We start from the raw sequence: 14,734 nt of genomic DNA on the forward strand, positions 1-14,734 counted from the left end.
TTTCCTTTTGCAGATGGCCAGTGGGCAGAGCCAGAAGGGCCGTCTGGTTTGATGATTTGTACCAGTTTGCTCTCTACCTGCCTAGATACAAGTTGTATCTAGGCTAATTAACAGGTCCTCGGTTTCGAGGACCTGTTAATTTAGGATATTTAACACTCCCACGCCTCACACATCATGTTACACTCATGCAGACATGCATTACACTACTGACCTTGCTGATCTCCACATCCCACTGCTTATTTGGGTTACTTTCTGTTAGTTAAATAAATTATTCCTTTCCGTGTGGTCTCCCTCATTTGTTGCAGCTTGAGCCAACTTGTAACAAATGGGGGCTCGTGCAGGATCTTAAAGTCTTAGATGGTTAGCGTTGTATTTGTGTGGAACCGCTGTTGTACACAATTTAATTGTTGGCTGTAGCAGTTAACAGTGTTTGGGCTAACACTGAGGGAGAACTAGTTTTCTATCAATGGAGCAACTCCAGAAAATGTCATTTGATGACATTGAGGAGTATTCCTTACTTTCTTCCATCCTTCCTCCTTTTTTGCCACCATTACAGTGGCATCTGCTTGAACAAATGAGGTAGTGAAAAAATTTAAGTAGAATGAACTTATTTTGATCTTAAAACATAATTCTCTGCTCACTATTTTGCAAATGTTTTCTGTATATTATAATAAAAAAAATCAATAGTACTTTACATTATGGTGTAATTATAATGTGTAATTTATTGGTTAAATGTCAGGAAGTACAGTGGCTCTGTATAATTAGTAATATTACCCTAGAGTTTTAGCATTATTACAGTACTACATTAATGTAGGAAGTTGTGCAATCATTACTGAATAATCACTATTCAATACTTCTGAAACATTGCTAACCGCACCTTTCCTTCTCTTTTAAAGGGAACTTCCATATTTTAGTTAAGAAGACCGATGAGGTTGTTACAACATTGTTACCTAATACCTATTATGAAAGTACTGCATCAGTCAGGCTTGATGCCTCAATATTACATGGATTTTACTCTGGAGATACATTATTCTTTGGTTCAATAGGATGTAAGAAGGAATTTGAGCATTTAGAGCATCAGGAGGCATAGGGCTGTTAGTAAGGTCTAGTTTATTTCAAGAATATAAGATTGAAATTATTGAAAAAGTTGATGGCATTATAGGCCTTTCATTTCAACATAAGATATCTGGATATTGTTTTGTTATATTCTCCTATTACCTTCCACCTGAAAATTGTCCCTTGGGAAGAGATGCTTCATCTTTTCTTTGTCAGTTGTTAAGTCAGATTTATCAACTTTCTGAAGTGGATGCAATCTATATTTGCGAGGATTTAAATGCTAGAATTGGAAATATGGAAGATTTTATCCCTGTTATTGATTCTATCCCCCGGCGAGTTGCAACTGATGATTATGTTAATAAACACTGAGAAACCTTTCTAGAATTTTTAAGAGATTCTAGAATGTGTGTACTTAATGGTAGGATCAATCCACTATGTGATAATTTTACATCAGTGTCACCAAAGGGTAAAGCTGTGGTCAATTACATTGTAGCTCCATTTGAATGTTTAGAAAATTGCTCGTCTCGCAGGTGGTAGAGGATAGAGCTTTATTCAATTTGGTTGGAGATCATTGTCGATTACCAGATCATTCATTGCTGTGGATGAAGTTTAGGGTTGATTATAAAATGCCCCAGTCTCAAGAAGTATTCGATACAGCTGAACAGATTAAAAGGCAGGTGAAACAAACTGTGCCAGATACCTTTTTAAACTCCGATATGGGACGTACAGCTATGTTGAAACTTATTGAGAGATTACAAACCTTTAACAAAACGCAAGAGGAGCTGGATAAATGGTACGATGAGTTTCGTATACTAGTACAATCAGAGTTGAATGATAATGTGGATAAGCCTAAATTTAGGAAATCAAAGCAGAATAAATCTTATTGGAATAAGGAGTTGGGTGATTTATGGTCGGACATGCGCAGCGCTGAACAAATCTTTTTAAAATGTAAAGATCATAGATTAAGAAAACAGAGTAAAATAATTTACAAGCATAAACAATATACTTTTGATAAAAAAACGTAGGTTCTACATGAAGATATCAGAGAGGACAGATACTACATTTGGAGCAGATACAAACAAGGAATCCACAACATTTTTGGAGTGAGATAAATAATCTGGGCCCAAAACGAATGGGCTTGAATGGAAAAAATTTCCTATGTGGGTTTGGTGGGAAGGAGAAGTACCATCGGACTTGGTTAAGGTATTAAATGAATGGGAGGGAACTTTTTCTGGTCTCTTCTATGAAAACTTTGACGAGGATTTTTATGAACATATATGTTGTTTGAAGTGGGAACATTTAAAGCACTACCCTCATAGTGATGATTTTTTAAATAGAGACCTAGGTAGAGAAGAAGTTCAAAAAGCAATTGAGAACGCTAAGGTTAAAAAAGCTTTTGGTATAGATGAGTTGCCAAATGAAGTGCTGAAATCTCCCAAAATGTTTGATTCATTGTATTGTTTGCTGAAAACATGTTTTGATCATAGTATTGTGCCCTGTATTTGGTTTAGATCAATCATAACTCCTATTCCAAAATCCCCAAAAGATGATAATGGTGCCATTAAATTATCGGGGGATTAGTCTACTGAGCACTGTATATGAACTGTATTCCTCCGTCTTAAATAATAGATTAGTACAGTTTTTAGAGCAAAACAGTCTACTAGAGGAGGAGCAAAATGGTTTTCGAAAGGGAAGAGCCTGTATAGATCATATTTATACAGTATCCACCGTGGTTAGAAACAGATTAAAATACAATAAGCCCACATTTTCTTGTTTTATTGATTTTCAAAAAGCGTTTGATTTTGTCGATCATGATCTCCTAAAGTATAAGCTTTATCAAATAGGGGTTAATGGAAAATTCTATCAAGCTGTTAACTCTTTATATAGGGCACCCGTTGCCTGTGTAAAAGTGAATGAATATCTTACAGAATGGTTTTCCACGCCCTTTGGTGTTAAACAAGGGGATGTTCTATCACCAACCTTATTTGCTGTTTTGGCAAGAGAGGTAAAGCAGCTGGGGAAAGGGGTATTATGTGGCCATGTACTTGTAAACATTCTTCTTTATGCTGATGATATTATTTTGCTGTCAGAAAATGAGGAAGATTTACAAACAATGCTGACATGTGTTGCTGAATGGTGTAAAAAGTGTAGACTTTGTATCAATCAAAAAAAACACACGTTATGCATTTTCGAAAACCAGGTAGAGAAAGGAGTAGTTTCCAGTTTTGTGTTGGTGAGAAACAACTTGAGTTTACAGATAAATATAAGTATCTTGGTTTGTTTCTAGATGAAATTATGTCCTTTTTACATGGTGCATCAGTTCTAGCAGACGAGGCAAGTAGGGCATTGGGAGGTAGTATAGGTAAAACTAAAATGCTGAGAGATATGGGTTATTCTATATATTCCAAACTGTATCAAACATGTGTATGTCCTGTTTTAGATTATGTGTCAGGAATATGGGGTTATAAAAGGTTTCAGAAAAACGAACGTGTCCATAATCAGGCAATTCAATTCTTTTTGGGACTTCATAAATATGCGCCTGTTTTGGCAGTTAATGGAGATATGGGGTGGGACTCCTGTGAAGCAAGATGGAAGGCCAGCATGGTGAGCCTGTGGAGCAGGCTGCTGGGTTTACCAACCAACAGGGTGGCTAGTGAAGTATTTTATTGGGATTTGTCTGTCGGAGGTGAATGGGTATCTGAAATACTTTATTTATTAGAAGAGTGTGGTCTTGAAGAAAATTATTTCCAAAGAGCAAATGTGGAGGTGGAGGAGTTTAAATACCAGGGCAGAAGAAATTTGGCAAAAGCCAAAATTGAGAACTTGCTGTTTATTTAAGAAAGACTACAAATGTGAAAAATATGTTAAGTATAACTTGCTTAAAAGTCAGAGATCACTCTGTGCACACATACGATGTGGTATATTACCACTACATATTGAAACTGGAAGATACAGAGGTGTGATTGAAGATGAAAGAATCTGTGAATATTGTGAGTTGAATGAAGTGGAGAACAAAATTCATTTCATCCTATACTGTCCTTTATATCATGATGTACAACAAATATTGTTTAAATAGGAGGAGGGATAGGAGGAGAAAAGTAACATATGATAGATAAATTCCCTATACTCTATTCTATATGGATTGCAAACTATATTGGTTTATGAACTGGATCAAATATACAGTGTTTGGCACTAATGGATGCAGATGCAGATTCTGTGCTGTTTGGATTTGTGTATTGTGTCTTGTGCTTAGGGGGCTGTGTTTGTATGTTTGTATATTTGCTGTTTTTTTTCCATTGTGGGATATCTCCTGGAGCGTTATTTGTGGGAGGTTTTATGTTAATGTTTGGATGATGTTTATGTTTTTGTTTATGTTTATATTTAAGTTTGGATGATATCTATGTATTGTGTTGTCAGATGATGGTGGGTTAACATACCGGAATGTTTGATTTGTTGTTAATGTGTCTGAATAATCCCAGGAGGGATGGATCATGTAAATGACCAGACACGAGAATAAAATATTCATTCATTCATTCATTCATTCATTCATTTGTGTTGGAGGTTCCGCGGTCATAAGGTTTTGTAAGCTTGAAATAAAACAAATCTGTCGTAATTCCAGTTTGAATACTTCTGAGAAAAAATGTAACGCTTAATGTTTGTATTGGTCTAATTAATGGTTACACATAATGAAATCACAAAACTTCAACATGTAAACTTAGTATACTCTCTTCACAAAGTTTCAGTGCTTCATTTTCAGAACTATGCATCCTGGGATATGTATCAGTGTTCTCTTGGGGATTTGTTATTTGAAGTCCTGTAAACTCTTGGGGCCTGGGGCATGCAATTGAGTTTTCTACTGTAATGTATATTATAACCTTCCTTTCCTTGGTAAAACAACATTTCTATGTGGTGTTGTGTCAGAATTTGTTGGCAGCTTGCAGTTCGAGTTGTTAACAATCTCACAAACCCATACTACAAAATTCTAGGGAGGAAAAGTAGCAGACTAACATCAGCCCATTAGCTGTTAGCGCTCGCTCACTCCATGTACTGAATGTACTTTATTAATTTAATTGCTGGCACCATACTTTGTAGTTGTCAGGTAGCTCTGTTTAAGGAGGTGATGTAGTAACTACCCCCTATTGAACCAAGGAATAGAGTAACCACAGAGACTTTACTGTGTTGCATAGTAGCTACTTTCATCATAGGTATTGGATAACAATACAGTTGAAACCTCAACCGTCTTCTACTGTAGAATATGGAAGTTCTTTTTAAGAGGAAAGGACTGGTAAGCAAATGTTTCCAGAGTATTACATAATTATTATCAAAGCTGACCACTACAGGGTGACAAAACAGCAACACACTTGTAACTAACACACAGCAAAGCCTAGTAAAGTTCCATATGGACTGTATGTGTGAACGATGCCGTAACATTAAAGGCAGGGCAGCACAACGTTAGGAAGCTCTGCTGTCGAACTGTAGGAGGGAAATACAAACCACTATACAACGGGCTGCAGCTTTACTTTTTTTTTTTTTTGCGCCCGACTTGTTTTCAAACTGCAGTGACTCCGGCGATTAAACACATTTCCGGGAAATGAAAACAGTGGAATTTAACGGTATTGCCAGTATTGTGTGAATGGTAGCATTATGTTAAAAAAGCAGAAAGGCATGTCTTGTGTGAACAACAGAAACTGCTACCTTTACCGGAAAAATTAAAATGGCAGTTTTACGAGTTTCCTGACTCTACCGTATGAGCCTAGGTGTTTATCAGCAGCAGACAGGAAAACATTTAAATGTGAGGGGACATTTAACCGAGCCCTATGATTATACACTTAAGGCTAAAATATAACGCATTCCCATCCAGCAAAGGCAAGTTCTCCCCTCCTCATTACTGTGTGACATACAGTGTCTGACTTGTCAAGAAAATGCCTCCTTCATTCCTACTCATGTATTATTGCTTCTGTGATAACAAATGAGTGTATGTAGTACAGTAACTTGGCACATTCTGCTGCAAAATATACTCTAAATAAAGATGAAAACATATTGTGTTGCGTACCCAATCAAACAAAGATACAATCAGCATTTTTGTGTGTATAAAGCACACTTACATTGTTCTTAGTCTAACTTATTGTGTGATTGCTGAGTCAGCAATCACAGGTATAATATAGCCGCAAGCGGCGATTGCGGGGTCCAAGCACAATTTGATAAGACAGACAGACAAAACACCACAGAAGGTAGAAAGACACACACAAAAACTGACATGTTGTGAAGATCCAACATGCAGTCTAACACTGGCTTTGGTGTTGACACGTGACTTCTTTCAAGTTAATCTTTTCATTGCAACCACTTTGTTGGAGTTGTTCACAACAGCCAAACTTTCTATTATATGTCCTTGATGACTACTGACTTTGGAAAGGACAATTCGGGATTTGAACCACAACCTTCCACATGAAAGGCTGATGCTTTACCTACTGAGCCAAGGAAGTCACCCGGTTGTCAAGCTATCGTTGCTATAAATAGTAACGGGCTACCAAAATATGCGTTGGCAGTCATCACTTCGAATCCCGTGTCACCCAAAACTTGTTCAATTAAAATTTTGCAAACTACATATGAATAGATGGTTCTACTCTACAATAACGTCTAGTTTGTAAAAGACAAATTAATGTAATTCAGATAAGACATTAAAATCTCAAGTAATCCGTTATATTCAAATGCTCTAATCGAACATTGTGGATCTTTTATCGTTGCTGTTATAAAGACGGTCATTTATCATTGATCAGCTTTATTATTAATGCTGTCCAAGCGATGTGTTAATATTGTCTGTTGTGCTTAAGCAATGGTTGTAATTAAGCATTGTGTGCTGTATGTAATCATTACAATATTTTGTTTATCACAAGCATTGACTATTACCAGTAATATAAAAGGTATAAGCTTACCATTGTGATTAAGCAATAGTCTATCATTTAGCAATTAAATGATAAATGTTATATAACTTGATTGTGATGTGTGAAGCAATATGACATCTTTTTTGTTAGAGAATTACAATAACTTGCAACTTGCCCTAGTGGTATGCTGTATATTGTATTTTAATGAAAAATAATACTTTTTTGTATTGAGTCATCTTAATAAAAATGTATTATAAACAAAAAAAACAGTGCAGTAATAAAATCAGTGCAATCAGTGGGTGTTCATTGTAATCAAATAAATATATACACATGTCAACAATAAATCAACAGGAATATAATGTAATGGAACAGAATAGGACAGAACAGAATAGGTTATATATATATAATATATAATAATATAATATAATTTCATATAATATAATAGAATACAATAGAATAGATTATTATTAATACTATTATTACTAGAATACAAGATATATATAATAGTATATAATAGAATACAATATAATGTGCACATAGTTGTCAGGGTGGAGCATCTTTCTTTTTGCCATACCCCCGGGCTTCAAGTGCACACTCACAGTCATGGTGGCTGTGGCCTGGCAGTACCAATTGCCATGGTGGCTGTGGCCTGGCAGTACCAATTGCCATGGTGGCTGTGGCCTGGCAGTACCAATTGCCCAAGTACTGCTGGTGGGTGGCAGGGTCCCGCTCCCTCTGACACTGCTTGCAGGTGATGGTGTCACTCTTCCTTGTGTACCTCCTGATCCTCTTGTGATAGTGCTGGGTGGTGTAAGGCACATCTGTCATGGAAGCTCCTGCAGGTCTGGGAAGAACCACAGGAACCAGAGATTGGGAGGCAGGCAGGAGAGGTCGGGGGAGCTGGTTCGGTTGCCTGGAGAGGTGGCCCGAGAGCTGCAAGGAAAGGCAGCCTAAGACCAGCAGATGGAGCCACTGGCAGGTTCAGTCTCTGTTTCAGCTGGGCCGACAATTGTTTTTGTGGCCCTGAATCTCCCTTTAGGGATTGTATCTTGGTGGCGTGGAGGGTATATTGTGCGTCCTTTGTCATATTCGGACAAACACTCCCATAGGGCAATGATTTGGGCGGCCTCTTCTCTTGACAGGGCAAGACTGTGGCCTTTTAATTTGAATAAATAGTCTGTCAAGTCCTAGACTGCCCTTACATAACTGTGTTTTGTGTTGCTGTGTGCATTCCCTACGTAGAGTATGTAACAGTCCTTACAGCCTGATTAGGACATGTTTTGACCTCTGACCTTGATAAGTGCAGAGCAGTGCCCCATCGCTGGAAGTTTGAAGTCTCTGAGTGGAGGGTTGGAGCTGGGGACCAAGGCTGGGATCAGATCCGGCAGGTCTCCCACTGCGTCCAGGAACTGGACGGCAAACAGTGACAGAACAAAATGAATAATACTGTTGCCTCTATAGTGAGACAGCCACCAATCAAAAAATGTGTTTTACAAAACAACTGATAAACTATGAACTGAGAAATATTCAAAATCACAGAGTCCTTTCATCTTCTTTTGCATATTGACCCTAAACTGGTGCTTAAAGCAAATAAAACTATAGTAAAGCTATTTACAAAGGGTCAACAACTGAGATTCAGTACTACTGGCATTTTACTGATAGTAATATAATAATATTGGCACTATAGTGGTGTTGTCTTCCGGAGTGGATCATAAACTACCCTTTGAAAAATACACTGCATCTGCTTTTGATCTGCAAAAGGCATACAGAAGACATACAATCTCATTTCCCTTTCAATTTCAAAGTGACAAAATGTAATATGATCACAAGTTTGGTTTGCATTGGAGCTTCCTCATTTTAAATAAGAACTTGGCAAAATGTTTTTTAAATGCGGTGCACCAGTCAGATGAAGTGAACATCATAAGGATCGTAAAGTGAGATTTCTAATTTAGTTTCCTTTACAAAGATTCATACATTTATAAAGACTTTATTAATTAGGGCACTTCTATGTTTTATCTTTACATATATGAATTGCGAGCACATTTATGACACTGTCTTGGTGTGTCTTGCTTGGGAGCTAAATTAGAACAAGTGAAAGCAAAGAGAGAGAGAACCCACTCTTATAGTCGACCGCAGTATACATGGATGGATGTATGCATGCGTGGAGGTATGTATGTAAGTGGAAGTATATATGTATGCATATGTGGGGACACGAATGTGTGTTTGTATATATCTGCCTTACAAATATTTTTTTTTCAGTCTGTACATATTTGTTTCAGATAATTTCTATCTTCTTTTTTAATTTATATTTACTTTTTATTCTAGTATATTTTACTACAGGATAGAGAGACAGCAAACCTTTGTATCCTTGTATTGTATCCTTGTATCCTGAACTCCCATCTAACTAAACTAAAATAAATGAAACTAAACTAAAGTCTGTGTCCATCAGGCCTACTTCTCATGCAAATGAGGTTATGCAACATTTGGTTGCCATTTGTCTATCTGTGATACAGTGTTTTCCAATAATGTATTATACAGAAGCTTTCACAGTTTAATTTCTTATCACCAGTTATCAGTTAAGTACAATAGTGGACCTATGCATTTCATTTAGCTATTCTCAATTGCTTTGCTCATGCCACAACCTGTACACTATAACATTCTGAAACAATTCCTATGCACATGGGCTAAATTAGCATACTCCGCAACCAACCCAAATACATGTGTGCCTGTTTTAGCTAATTGGGGATCCAAATAAAGAATAAAAAACATAGATTACGTTGGTAAACTGTGTCATTTCCATCTTGTACTAATGATTAAGTAACATCAGTACCAAATAGCCAGTTATTAACTGTACATGATTTCCTATGTAAGTAGGCTAACACATCTAAGTGTTATCAGCAGCCTAAAATAAAATAAAATCTTTTTGGAGCTGACCCTAGTGGACGGTAGAGGAACTGCAGCTTTCAGACACTTCCTTATTGGCTCCAAAATTCACCCGTGGTTTTGGTCACTTGGTTGAAACGTCTGGTCACACCCCAATAAGTGATGCCATTCAGGTATTTTGCCATTGACAGATGATGTCAAATACCTGCTTTGAGTTTTCTGCACTGTGTGATTTAGTGTTGCCCTCAGTGTTGAGTTCCTCCCTGTCTGTCTGTCTGTCTGTCTGTCTGTCTGTCTGTCTGTCTCTATCTATCTATCTATCTATCTATCTATCTATTTCAATTCAAAGGGGCTTTATTGGCATGGGAAACACGTTTACATTGTTTAAGCAAGTGTGTACAATAAGTAAAGATATACTAAAATAAAGTAACGGTAAACAGAGCAGTGTAACATTGCAACATTGCAGTGATTGTATTCCATTGGGCGCCCTTTTCCTGTCACAACGGCTCACAAATCTTGCTGCTATGTTTGTACATTGCTGTAATTCACACAGTTTTTGTTATTAGTCATGTTTTCAAAAATCTTTTTGGGTGTTTGTAATCTGTGGAAAGTCTCTGATGTCTTGGTACAGTTGGCAGGTAGTTAAAAAGTGCAGCTCAGTTTTCACCTCATGTTGTGTGCAGTGGGTCACTCTCTCTCTCTCTCTCTCTCTCTCTCTCTCTCTCTCAGCGGGTCACAGTCTGTCTTCTCTTGGAGCCAGTTCTGCCTGTGGCAGTCTCTCTCAATGTCAGTGCTGAGTCTAGTCTTTGTCAAATTCGAAAGGGGCCAGTGTTACCTAGGTATCTGGTTAGATGAAAAATTGTCTTTTAAAACTCATGTCAATGAACTGACTAAGAAACTACAATTTAAACTGGGTTTGTTTCTTTCTTTTTTTCTTTTTTTTTTGTAGAAATAAGCAATGCCTTACCATGAGCAGTAGGATGCAGATTGTGCAAGCAACATTTTTTATCAGTGCTTGATTAAGGTGCTGCAGGGTGATGCATTGTATAGGGATTGCTCTTGTTTTTCTTAGTAGACTTTCTTATTTTGTCTGCATGTGGATGGTCTGGCAATAACTTGTCTTGAATTTTGTTAGTTGTTTTGTTAACTTGTTGTGTACACAGGTCTCTCTTGAAAACGAGATCTCGATCTCAATGGCACTTACCTGTTTAAACAAAGGAAATAAAAAAAATATTTTAGGACATTATTATTAAAACTCTTTGTAATCAGACATAGTTTGGACAAAATACAATTGGGTTACGGATTTACAGAGTTACGGAGCAAAATGCTAACGATTGCGATGCTGCACCGCTTAGCAAAACACTTAAATTTTCTATAGAAAATTTAGCCTTTTCTAGTTAAACAAATACAGTTGCCCTGGAGGAAGATAGCAAGATTGTTGGAGGGTATGAGTGCCCAAAGCACTCTGTGCCCTTCCAAGTGTTTCTCTCCACCGAGACATACACATGTGGAGGGACTCTTCTGTCTAGTGAGTGGGTGCTGTCTGCTGCACACTGCAAAACTAAGTAAGAACATTTTGTCACTAACCACGGCTAGCAGCTTGTTTGTAACATTTTCTCTGGTGTTTAAAACTGATGGATTTTTTTTACTGCGTTTGAAAACCTATATTTGACTCTGTAATTCATGACTTAATGATTGTGAGTCCCTTGAAACTAGTTCTTTGGGTGGGAAGCGGTAAGGAAGCTTCTCTCACTTCTCAGATAATCATAATGGTCTCTATAATGGGTTTAACTCTTCCAGGCCATTTCTAGAAGTATATCTGGGATGGCACAACCTCGGGGAATTTGAGAACACCGGACAGTTCATCATGCCCACCAAGGTTATCCGTCACCCTCACGACAATGACATCATGCTGATCAAGCTGAGCAAGCCGGCCACTCTGAACCGCTATGTGCGCCCCGCTACCCTCCCCACAAAGTGCGCCCGTGATGGGACGATGTGCCGTATCTCTGGATGGGGGAGCCTTCATCTCAGCAATGATGGCTGTGAGTTTCGCAGTAAAATAGTTGTGTGTGTTGTTTCAAAAGGCCAATAGTTGTATTTATCTTACAAGCTATGAACTGCTGAGTATTTGCCATGCTCTACTTAATGGCATCATAAAAATAATAAAAACAACTCTTTTATGTGTGCTTATTTTCTCATACTATCTATTCCAGCAAAGCATTTGACCCTGCCTGCTCATTCATTGTAAAGTCATTCTGGATAAGAGCATCAGCTAAATTATCCCTGTCAAAAAAATTATAAATGGTAGAAAAATGAGTACTGTTTAATATGAATTATACCTCAATCTCAATAACTAAATGAATATCAGTATCTGCAAATTTTACTTTTAACTAATTTAACCAGCTATGCTATATTTTCTATGTATATAAGCAATCACTATTAAATCAGGAGAGGGAGCTAGAGCTATTATTTTCACACATAGGATATTACACTCTCAGTTTTCACATTCTTTCATACAGTCATGCTTACCCGAGCTGTGAATTATGGCACTGAAGGCAAGTGAATTTTCAAACTAATGAGTGATAGTCCTTGATTAACGCCATGCTAATGACACAGTGATAGAACCACACTGTACACACAGTAAATCACAGTTATACACACAGACTTTATGTATGCCCAGTTTAATAAATCAGTTATACACACAGATTTTATGTATGCCCAGTTTAATAAATCACAGTTATACACACAGACTTTATGTATGCCCAGTTTAATAAATCACACAGTTATACACACAGATTTTATGTATGCCCAGTTTAATAAATCACACAGTTATACACACAGATTTTATGTATGCCCAGTTTAATAAATCACACAGTTATACACACAGATTTTATGTATGCCCAGTTTAATAGCTTCCTAAGTCTATGCTGCTCAGCCAGATTTCATGGTGTTCTTGATCCAGGAGATGTAATTGCAAACTTTTGTGAACACACCAGGCTTGTTTCTCCCAGCACAGACCAAATCCCCCCAAGACACCACACCCTGGATCTTCTCGCCACATACCATGGGACCCCCAGAGTCACCCTGAGGAAGGCGAGAGGGAGAGAGTGAGAGAGAGAGAGAGAGAGAGGCAGGGTGATGTTATTTTCAAGGTGGGTCCTTCATATTCAGAGCCAAATCTGAGAAGGAAGAAGCAGCAGGGTCTGTGTTGTGGCTGTGACCTTGAAATTACCTGACAGGAGCCTTTGCCTCCCTCCAGGAACCCGGCACAGATCATGTTCTTAGTGATCTCGAAAGGATAGGCATTAGAGCAGGTGTTGTAACTCAGGAGGGGGGCATCCAGGCACTGCAACTTGTCAGAGTACAATACTGGAATAGATAGTATGAGAAAATAAGCACACATAAAGGAGTTGTTTTTATAATTTTTATGATGCCATTAAGTAGAGCATGGCAAATGCTCAGCAGTTCATAGCTTGTAAGATAAATACAACTATTGACCTTTTGAAACAACACACACAACTATTTTACTGTGGAACTCACAGCCCTCATTGCTGGGACGAAGGCTCCCCCATCCAGAGATACGGCACATCGTCCCATCACGGGCGCACTTTGTGGGGAGGGTAGCGGGGCGCACATAGCGGTTCAGAGTGGCCGGCTTGCTCAGCTTGATCAGCATGATGTCATTGTCCAGAGTGCCGGAGTTGTAGTCAGGGTGGGGGATAACCTTGGTGGACATGATGAACTGTTCGGTCCCCTCAAACTTCCGGCGGTTGTGCAGTCCCAACCCTACTTTTAGAAATGGCCTGGAAGAGTTAAACCCATTATAGAGACCATTATGATTATCTGAGAAGTGAGAGAAGCTTCCTTACCGCTTCCCACCCAAAGAACTAGTTTCAAGGGACTCACAGTCATTAAGTCATGAATTACAGAGTCAAATACAGGTTTTCAAACGCAGTAAAAAAAAATCCATCAGTTTTAAACACTGGCAAAACTATTACAAACAAGCTGCAGTGGTTAGTGACAAAATGTTCTTACTTTTCGCAGTGTGCAGCAGACAGCACCCACTCACGAGACAGAAGAGTCCCTCCACATAAGGGCTTCCCGTCGGTGAGATACACTTGGTAGGGCACAGAGTGCTTTGGGCACTCATACCCTCCAACAATCTTGCTTTCTTCCCCAAGGGCAACTGTATTTGTGTAATTAAAAGTGAAAATATGGAACAGACAAAAAACGGAAGATGACATGTTATTCCTGTATCGCTGACATCCAGTTAAACATAGCTACACACGAGTCTGTGACACCATTAGATGCCCTGTTTTAACTCATGCATCATCAGACTTAATTAATGCTTATGTATCTATTTTGTACCGTACCTGCCCATCCAAAGAGTGCCAGAAGAAGGAAATGCTTCATGCTTTCTGTCTGTCTGGTTGGCAAGACTAGTGTGTCCTCAGCCTCTATTTTCCATGTATTTTAGTCCTCTTATCTGCTCTTTCTCAAGGTCTTTTATCGTCAGGTGAACACATCAAACAGTGGCACCTTGGAAAACATGTATTTTCCCCAGAACACTGGGTTTTATGTATATAAGACTGTGACGGCCCCACCCTCTCTGCTAGCTGTGTTCCTCTTTGTCCGTTTCCTTTTGCAGATGGCCAGTGGGCAGAGCCAGAAGGGCCGTCTGGTTTGATGGTTTGTACCAGTTTGCTCTCTACCTGCCAAAATACAAGCTGTATCTAGGCTAATTAACAGGTCCACACCTCACACATCATGTTACACTCATGCAGACATGCATTACACTACTGACCTTGCTGATCTCCACATCCCACTGCTTATTTAGGTTACTTTCTGTTAGTTAAATAAATTATTCCTTTGTTTGATTTCCGTGTGGTCTCCCTCATTTGTTGCAAGCT

The 14,734-nt window shown here is 38.4% G+C and overlaps 1 protein-coding gene across 3 annotated transcripts; it reads right to left on the reverse strand.

Annotated features, from left to right (window-relative positions):
• Nucleotides 1–12,478: 12,478 nt before the first annotated feature.
• Nucleotides 12,479–14,399, reverse strand: LOC139667994 (trypsin-3-like). 3 transcript variants are annotated; one of them, XM_071547467.1, is made up of 5 exons: nucleotides 14,198–14,399; nucleotides 13,860–14,010; nucleotides 13,368–13,627; nucleotides 13,057–13,187; nucleotides 12,479–12,908 (listed from the first exon to the last, which is right to left on the reverse strand). In XM_071547467.1, exons 1-5 carry the CDS (start codon nucleotides 14,235–14,237, stop codon nucleotides 12,756–12,758), a joined length of 735 nt encoding a protein of 244 aa, XP_071403568.1. In that variant the 5' UTR covers nucleotides 14,238–14,399; the 3' UTR covers nucleotides 12,479–12,755. The 3 variants fall into 3 exon arrangements, with proteins under 3 accessions (XP_071403568.1, XP_071403566.1, XP_071403567.1); XM_071547465.1 differs by having other exon boundaries at nucleotides 13,057–13,193; nucleotides 13,365–13,627; XM_071547466.1 differs by having other exon boundaries at nucleotides 13,057–13,170; nucleotides 13,342–13,627.
• Nucleotides 14,400–14,734: the final 335 nt, after the last annotated feature.

This window comes from Centroberyx affinis, unplaced genomic scaffold (assembly GCF_046629955.1).
Source record: "Centroberyx affinis isolate AG114_WGS23_722 - 3 ecotype Tasmania unplaced genomic scaffold, CSIRO-AGI_Caff_v1 ptg005945l_1, whole genome shotgun sequence".
Classification (NCBI taxonomy): Eukaryota; Metazoa; Chordata; class Actinopteri; order Beryciformes; family Berycidae; genus Centroberyx; species Centroberyx affinis.